This window comes from Anomalospiza imberbis, chromosome 11 (genome assembly GCF_031753505.1).
Source record: "Anomalospiza imberbis isolate Cuckoo-Finch-1a 21T00152 chromosome 11, ASM3175350v1, whole genome shotgun sequence".
Taxonomy (NCBI): Eukaryota; Metazoa; Chordata; class Aves; order Passeriformes; family Viduidae; genus Anomalospiza; species Anomalospiza imberbis.
In genome coordinates, this window is record NC_089691.1 from 18,352,326 (window position 1) to 18,361,674 (window position 9,349).

At 47.2% G+C, this 9,349-nt stretch overlaps 1 protein-coding gene across 3 annotated transcripts in view; it reads right to left on the reverse strand.

Annotated features, from left to right (window-relative positions):
• FRMD4B (FERM domain containing 4B) overlaps positions 1 to 9,148 on the reverse strand; it is a 132,157-nt gene extending 123,009 nt beyond the window's left edge. Inside the window, exon 1 of one of the 3 annotated variants that reach the window (XM_068202224.1) lies at positions 8,997 to 9,148. In XM_068202224.1, coding sequence (XP_068058325.1) covers positions 8,997 to 9,014 — 18 coding nt within the window. In that variant the 5' untranslated portion in view covers positions 9,015 to 9,148. Of the gene's footprint in view, positions 1 to 1,437; positions 1,493 to 5,610; positions 5,788 to 8,996 lie in introns of those variants that run through there. The other 2 variants (XM_068202227.1, XM_068202228.1) reach the window with 2 other exon arrangements.
• Between the last annotated feature and the right edge of the window lie 201 nt (positions 9,149 to 9,349).

Consider the following 9,349-nt stretch of genomic DNA (forward strand, 5'->3'; position numbering starts at 1 on the left):
CACTGCAGCTATTGGAAATCCAGCAAAAGTTACAAGAATTAGCTCAGCTGCTCTTTGCTTCCCATTAGGCTAAACTCTAAATAAAGGCAGTGCTTAAAGAACACAATCCCCTAAAGGAAAAATCAACAGCCCCCCTGGCAGCAGCTGTGCTCTGCCCTGTTCCAGCAGAGACACAAATACTTTCATATGGATCTGTGCCTGAAAACCAACACAGCACAGAAGGTGAGGGCTGGACCCTTTTGGAGACACTGCTCTAACAAGCTCCTAACCTGCTCTCTCCCTGGATCTCACCCTCTGGCACTCTCAAAACTTGTTTCCAGGAGCGATGTGTTCAACATTAACAGTTTTCAGCTCCATTCAGCAAGGCTGTGCTCATTTAGCCAAGGACCCTCCTAATCCCATCTATATATAAAAAAAGGCAGCGGTGAGGTCAAAGGTAAAGAATTACCTTATTCTATATCATAGCAATGATAGGTTAGAAAGCCCAGTCTGAACGCACACAGTGCTCAGTGTAATTGAAACTGATATAAAGTGCCAGGCAGCCAGAAATCTCATCCTTGTTATGCAGCAGGTCCTAAATGAAGTTAATTTCGATTTAGTTTAAACCCATGGAATGGAAGTCAAATTTAAACACTCAAGGGAAAAACAGGAGAATTTTCTCAAAATAGGTAGATCTGGACTTAAAAATGCCATAGGGGAGAGGGAAGATGCCTGTCAGGGTACCAGGTCTGCAGAGAACCCACGTTAAGGACGGGCGGAAGAAGGAGGCGAGAGGAAGCACAAGGAGAACAATACTGGGAAAGGGGCTATTCTGGGCAACAGGGAGAATGAGAGGCCAAGCCGGGCAGGGAAACAAGTGTAACAAAGGCAGAGGAAGGGCTTCCTCGCTCCGCAGGCAGAGATTTCTGTCCGACTGCCTGCCCACATCCCTGACGGACCCTGTGCCGGGGCTGAGCCCAGCGCTGCTCGACTCCTTTCTCCAGAGGAATGAAGGGGCAGATGCCCAGACCTGTGTGCCTGCGCTGCCTGGCAGAGTGAAAGATGCTGGGGATGCCTCACGGAACGAGGCTGGGGATGCTCTCAGCCCCCACAGCCAGGTGCTGGTCATCGCCCCAGCGAGAGCAGCTCCTATCGGCGATTCTCAGCCCATCACAGCATCCCACTGGGAATTTCATCCTCCCCGAGAGACTTCGGCTTGGCTTTCCCTGGCGGTCCCGAGCTCCACCAGACCCCGCACTTGAACCAGGCGGTCCGCACGGGGATGTGCCCGCTCGCACTGCCACAGCGGGGGGGGACCCTGGGCAGCGCTCCCAATCCATCCATCCATCCATCCATCCATCCATCCATCCATCCATCCATCCATCCATCCATCCATCCCCCGCCGGACCCTCATCCCGCTCGGAGAACAAAGCGCCGCCCTTCCCCGCCCGGCCTTACCTTGGCGGGGGCTCCGCGCTGCGGGCAGCCCGGGAGGGGGCTGCCGGCCGAGCCCAGCCCGGCCCCGCCGCCGCCTCTCCCCCGCGCATCCACCCGCGGCGGCCCCGGCTCCGCAGCGCCCGCCCGGCGGGGCAGGGCTTAGCGCCGGCCCCGCTGCCCCCCGAGCAGGGGGAGGGCGAGGGCAGCTCCGCCCCGGCCGCGGGGGGACCCGGGCAGCGGCGGCCGCTCCCCGCCTGGGTGTCCCCGTGCCCCCCCTCTCACCCCTCGGAGCGCCGCAGCCGCCTCCCCGCGCAGCGCAGGGGACGAGGCAACTTAGAGCATCCCGGTCCTCAACTTCAGCAGGAGCCCGCGCCGGGAGGGGTGGCCCAGCCCCGCTCCCCACTAACACGAGTGGTCACCAGCGGCAATTCCCTGGGAAAGCTCCCCCCGAGCCGCCGTGGATCCTCCCCTGCCTTTGTTTTGCTCCCAAGCTCAAGCCACAATACCGACACAAGCCGTGTGTCGTGTCCTCCGAGGTGATGGATGGTGATTTCTCCAGGGCAATGCTAAAGGGCTGGATTTGCCTAAACCCAGCTACCTCTGTTCATAAGGAGCCTTTGTCATCCTCGCGATGTGAAGCAGAACAATAAGATGTGCTCAGGAATACCCACGCTGGTATGTTACAAACGGACTCCTAATTACCATATGGAAATGAGCTGCCTAAAGTAATGAATCGCAGCCTGGCTATTGTTTGGGGGGTGTCAGATCAACTGGAGGTGCTGGCAAACGGTGCTATAAACCAGGCTCGCCGTCGGCAATAAACAGCAGCATAGCGAGTTCTGTATATGCCACAAAACAAATCACTGCAGCTAAAACAGCACTTGTGTGGTGAAGAAATTCACTCTAGCATTTTGCAATGAATGAGTATTCTACTATTCTTGGAGAAATCACACAAGTCGTTGTTCATTCATTTGACCAAAATTAAGAGGCTTACAATAGCCTCCTAGGAAAATGAGATTTTTTTAATGGCAATTGAATTATAGCAAATAATGGTTATTAGCCCCAGAAACACAGGGTCTTCCTATTTATCACATCTACAGACTGCAGTGCCAGACTACCTGGTGCTTTTCTGAAAGCAGAGCAATAAACACAGCTTGACTCTCAAACATATTTTGCATTCATCTCCATCTGCACTGCACAGCATTCCCTGCCTGTGTCTCACCCATGCCATTTTACGGCAATGATCTCTTCGTGCTCTCCTGGTACTTGCTGCATCAATCATGCTAATGATGCTCATTCTCTTGCCTCTCCTCCCTTGTCACTGCTTGCACCCCAGGGCCCCGATGGCTGGCTTTTGCTGCCATCTGACTTTCCTGGCGTTTTCCTTTCCTTGAGCTCCTCTGGGGTTGTGGTTTGGGCGCTGAGAAGTATTCCCAGGTATTTCCCACTGCCAGGAAGGTGACGACGTTTGCCTCTTCTGCTCCAAACTGGCACAAGCCAAGAGCAATGCAAGAACAGCTTTAGGTCATCAGGTATTGTACATCACCACCCACAGCCTTCTCTTGCATTTTCTGCATATTGCAGCTTCCTTCTGTCTGTTTTACTTCAAGTTTCCTGCACATTCATGTGATAGAAAGTTTATCTTCTCCCTAGAAATACCAAACATATTATTTTAGTTATGCATACCTCTGTACCAGTAGTCTCATCCCTGTCTGATTTCCAGATACCATCAACCACCAGCTCCCAGTGGGCTCTGTACTGCAGAAGATGAACAATTACTATGCAATATATCTAAAAAGATTGTTCTATATCACAAGAAATCACTGCCTACTACTTCAGCCATCCCCTCCTTCCTGCATCCCATACTTCATTAGGGGAAATTACACTGACAGATATTTTGATGTGATGTATGCATCCATTTGCCTTCCACAAATAATCCTAAATCAAAATCTAGAGGCAAAGGAGCAAGCTTCCTCTGAGCAGAAAAGGTCAGCCAATATTTATAGTGGCTGAAATAAACGCTCTTTATCTGGTTTATAGCTGTATTATAATAAAATCAAGAGCTTGTAGAAAATACTGCTGCTGCACCTGAACAAAATACGTGTAGAAAATGAGTGATAGCAGTGCACAACTGCAGAGGAGACCTTCCAGTGTGATTGATGAAGGAATGCAGGGCAAAATTCTCCAGCTGAGTAACCTCTGCTGGCTTTGCACTTGAGCCTGAGACACCAACCCACACCAGCTCCTCGCTGTGGGAGGTGTCTGACAAACCTACAACAGCTCTTCCCCTCAGGAGCAGAGAGCCAGAGACATGAAGGACAGAGAGAGAAACCTGAAGATGTGGTTTGCCTGGGGTCTCACAGCAAGGCACGAAGAATTTCTTCTACTCTCAACCAAGCTAGCTCAGACTACAGCTCCCAACAGATGCCTCAGGTTTGGTGAGAAATTCCACTTCTGGTCCCTAATGGGGAGCAGAACTAAAAGTAAGACTCAACAACAAAGTCCTTTTGCCTTCCTTGTCCATCAGCTATTTACAGAGATCAAAACTCCAGGGACTGAATACTTTGCAGCACAATTAGTCAACACATGTACGTATCTGTTTCCTGAGGGTTTGCAGTCTGAAACAGAATCCCTGCATTCCTAGCCCTGAAACATTATTTTTTTGCTATCAGCTCCCGAAGTAAATCTCTAAAGGCTATGGACATGAGTCAGATTGGGAAAAATGGCTGAATTTATGCTACCTTCCTTACGTGAAAGGCAGATCCAGCTCTGACCATACCTCTTTCCAAAATCCCTTTACAGCAAGGAAGGAATATTAATGTTTTAAAAGGTACTTTGCCTCTCTGCTGAGATCTTCCACTGCTGCTAATCTATACAAACTGCCAGAGTGGGTATCATTTATTATTTAGGATGAACAGTGCAATGCCAGGCTAAATGAACAGCTAGTCCAACCCATCACAGCATTCTTCTGGGAGACCCCAGTAAAGACAAGCTGTTTTTGTAGCTTGGCACTGGCATACACAGATCCTGAAGTGAGGAATCACTTGAGGAATGGTGAGGCACAAACTTGCTGTATTTCGTGGCCTCTGCACAGCCAACGTTCAGCCAGCAGGTGCTAACAGCAGGTACCCAGTTTTTGGGGGATGTAGGTGGAAGAATTGCTGTTTTGCTGACACCAAAAATCATCTTTCAGGTTCCTCTGGAGCTGGAAAAAGATGATCCAGCAATAAACCACTTTCCATGACTGGAGGCCCCTCTTTGCAGCCTAACTGAAAAACCAGAATATACTCGCAGGCAAAACCATCCTGCTTAGCTCCAAATGCTTTTATTGCTCATCTCAGCTAAGTTGGCTGTTTTTATCCTAACACCAAGATGAGCACTCACATGCTGGAGCTGCACACCTGAGGTGGAGCACAAACAAACCTCCGTTAGAGAATGAGAGCAAACAGCTTGGGTGGGATATGGGATCCAAGTGGTGGCATTTCAAATACATTCATAAACCTTTACAGTACGGGCACAAAATATGTTAGAAACAACTCAGAGTAGACTGTGGTCAGCTCCAAATTCCCACAGCCACCTCACAGGAGCTCCAGGAATGCCACAAGCCACCTGTTGTACTACAAATCTAAACCAGGATGTGAAGATCCTAAAAGCTGCTCCACCCTAATAAAAAATTTGGATGCTCTCAGCTAAGACATTTGTCCAGTTTTAAGGTTTTCCCCCCACTGCCTTTCAGAACAGGTCTGCTGAGCTGGTCAGCAAAGTCCCAGTTACACACATTTCACTTGTGCAAACTGATTTCCCATTTTTCTGCCCCACAGGACTGGAGTAAGGGGCTGTACAGAGCCTTCAGGTGGCTGTGCAGAGCTCAGTGAGGATGACAGCCTGGTCACTCCTGAGCACAGACCTCCTCCATAACAAAAGGAGATTAAAGGAAAGGAGGAAGGGTGGGAGGGGATTTCCTCTGCTTCTCCAAAATATCCTTGGGTCTGTTCCTCATCAAGACTTTTTGCAAGCTGAATCTATTTGTGGGTTTAAGTGATGTGGTTTAAGTGAACATTGTAGGAGACAAGGGGTTGCTGGCTTTTCTCTGTTTTCAGATTCATATCACTGAGTAGTCACATTTGTGTATTTTTAGAACAGGAAATGAGGTAAATAAAATGCAGAAAGATAGAATAAAATGATGTCATTTACCTTAACTGCCAAAGCACACAAAGTGGTATTATAAAAATACAGGAGCAGCTCCAAGTCCTGAGAAGTTCCTTGTAAAGCCAACTTTAGATGTCATGATTCAAGTCCAAGTCCAAATTCAGCAAACACATTTGTTAGATGCTTAATCTCAGCTTTCACTGGGGCACCAGTGCACTCCTGATATTTGCACCAGCCAGGTTTACAGAGCCTGGCACAGCTGAAGTGTCTTCCTCTACGTCTGCACCATTACAGAACTCCTGCTCTGTTTTCAGGTGTAGGTTTTTGTATATTGTCCACAATAATTAACCACATTTTCCTGATTGTTTCCTTTTGGTGCTTTAAAAAGCTCCTTGGTAAAACTCACATATATTAAATTATTATAAACTCAATATATTAAATTGTTTTTTGAGTTAGCCTTTGTCTTAAATTTACATATATTGATGTAATTCTAAGGTATTAAACTACATAAAGACATTACTTAAACATGGGAAAAAATAGGATTGCTAATTATGTCCAAGAGTAAGCCTCTTAAATATTGCTGCACAGTCTTTATTTTTCATTTAAATGTGGCTCTGTTCACAGATATTCTTCTCAAATACTATAAAGGCAATTGGAATTGGTAATGACTGTAAACCCCATTAGTCCTGGTAATTTGCTCTCTCCTACAAGTCTGACACACCCGAGGTCCCACTGCCAGCTTTAGTCTCCCACGTTACAGAGAGACTTGTGATGGTCTTTTCTGGCTTTCACCCAACTTTAAGGGCTTAAAATTAAGGACCTAAAATTTCAAGACCAGGCTGGATGGAGCTCTGAGCATCCTGGTCTAGAGAAAGGTGTCCCTGCCCAGGGCAGAGGGTGGAATGATTGGATCTTTCATCTCCCTTCCAGCCAAACCTTTCTATGATTCTATGAAATTAGCTAAGTGAGCCGGAGCTTTACCCATGCCATCACCCTGCACCTCCATTCTTTGAGCTTTCCATAACCTATTCCATCTCCCCATTTTGTCCGTTTGTATTGCAAATGAGATCCTGTCACCTACACACAGAACTGAGAATAGCTGAGCTCAGAGACTGCTGATAAGCTCTGCAGAAGGAGACAAAGATTTTTACAAAGTTTCGATTTCTAGGCTCCTAATTTTTCCAGTCTTTCTCAACAGAAGGCAGTTGGACAAAAAGGACAAGGAGCACAGCCAGGTCCTACTCATGCTCTCAGAGACCTTTACCCCATGTTCAATAGTAATACCCTCATTGGAGGCATGGGTGTTGCTCCTGTTATCTCTAAAACTGCTCTGACAGAAATGATGCTTATTCTGATGGCTGACAGCACAATCTGCTGGGCTTTTCTTGCATTTCTCCCACTTCATTATTCAGCAATCCTATTCCTGTTTCCTTAGAATTAAAGGCAGGTTACCAAAGGGAAAGAAACACAAATTGGCTCATTGCAGCCCTTCAGTCCAGCCACGCTGCACTCCCCCCACCACAGCATTGCATCCAGCAGTTTCTGAGATTCTGCTGCTGAGCATTCCTCTGCAGCTCTGTGTACTTACTTCCAAATGGTAGAAAGATTTTACACTGATATTCCTGATAAACCTGTGCATTCAGAATGATTTGAAGTATTCATTATTTTTTTTAAAGATGCACTTAAAAAACAATTCTCCAATTTGTTCATTATCCAGTTTAAAATCTGGCCTTCTAGTGCCAAGGGGATCTAGAGAGATCATCATGTATTTAAAAAAAAAAAAAAGCACTACTTATTGTCTCCTCAGGAGATCCAGAAGCACATTACTAACATTATATATTAGTATTAGCTGCTTCCCTTATTTCTTATAAATGGAAATAGCCAAGGATAAGAAAGGGGAACAGTCTGACCAGCCAGAAATCTGCACTCCTGAGTCCCACTCCTCCTCCTCACAAATCCATCCTCCCACACAGATCTCCTCTCTGTGTCTCCAGCCCAAAATACCTCCAGGACTTCACTTAGTTTGCTTTTCAGTCCTTGCTAAGCTTCATATTGTGAACATCACCAGAGACCCAAACATCAGTCACCCTCACCATGGACCACAGCACTAGAGGAGGCTCATGAAAGGAGAGTCTGGTGGGCTCTTCCATCAGTCCTGAAGCTCTGCTGTGCAGGAGGCTCAGCTGTCAAGGATGGGCAGAGCAGGATGCAAGGTCAGCCACTACACACAGGCCAGAGCTGGTTCTGGGATGCAGAGAAAGGCTGCTTGCAAAGTGCTGTTTATGCCCTCAGCACTTCACCTCTTAACTTCTCTTCCTACAGAATATTTTAAAATGTGCACAGGCCTGTTCTCCACCACTTTATTGCCCTGTGATCTTGTCTGATCACTAGGGAAGGGCTGTCAGGTTTTTTCCTGATGCTTCAAGAAAAGAATTGTTTTACCCTTATTTAGGCTTTCATATATCAGAGACAGAGCTTAAGGCTTCTATAGAAGGGACATTTGAACTTCTATCTCCAGGCACATTTGCCAGCTATAAACCAGAAGCACAGCCACTCTGCTGGGTGTCAGACACATCTTGATGGCTACATGGATGGTTTATGTGAGGGCTTTTGTCTTGCTTTTCCACCAGCCAGTCTAGGAAGACACATTAAGATGGAAACCAGCATAACACTAGAGGCATTTAATCAGCTAAAAATATTACCAGAGGTCAATGGACATAATTCTGACAAACAGAGCCCTGCTTGTTGGATCCTGTTTATTTGATCATAAGAGCTGAAACTGCTCCAAAGGGTTTTGTTACGGTGGTGTCAAGGAGAAATAATGACATTGAGCCCATGAGATTTGCTCTGTCTCTTCAGTAATGCAACCTAGCTCAGACTGTGACCCACTGAAAATGAACTTGCTGACCTTCCATCAGCTCTCCCAGCCTCCAGAGTGCTCTTCAGGGGTACTCTGAAATTACTTCTGGTGAATGAGTGAACTGTACAATTACACTCACACAGAGTCTCAGCCTCTCCACATATCAAGGGACAGAACCTACAGACACGTCCATCATGCAGCTCAGCTGTGATTCTATGACTCTGTCGTGTAGCTCCATGAAGATAAAGCCATAAAGTGTAAAGAAACCCAGTAAAAATTACTGTGGTAAAGCTCCTATAACCCCCCCCCCCAAAAAAAAAAAAAAAAACTCAGTAAAAATTGCTATGGTAAAGCTCCCATAAGCCACACTTCAGCAGCATGTTTAGCCTCTGATTCAAACCCCACCCAACCTCAACAAAAAAACAAGGCTTGCCAAAGAAGCTGAGCTCCTTGATGCCTCCAGACACTGCATCAAGAAGACACAGTCAAAATTTCATTTCTGCACTGCAGCGGTGGCAAAAACACTGCACAGAGGCTGAAGCATGGAAGAACATGGTACAGGTGATCTTACCTTTGGCAAAGAGAACATCAGGGAGCAGAGAGGGCCAGCAGGTCCCTAAGGATGGTGCAGAGCATCACACCACAGGAGCAGGGATCCTGCCAGCCAAGGCTCTGCCCTCGGGTACCTGAGCAAGGCAGGGCCACAGCTGGAGCTCAGGAAGCCAGTTCACATAGGATAAGGAATCATGGTCAAACAAGGAGTTGGTTCCCCGTGGCAGACTCCAGGCACAGCTTTGTTCCTCCAACATGGCTAAAGAGAAAAGCTGAGCACTCCTGGCTGAGTTTAAATGGGCTCCAGGCCCATGGGAATGGGTGGAGCACTGGGTAGGGCTGCTCAAGGAGGTAAAGGCTAATCAGGGCCCT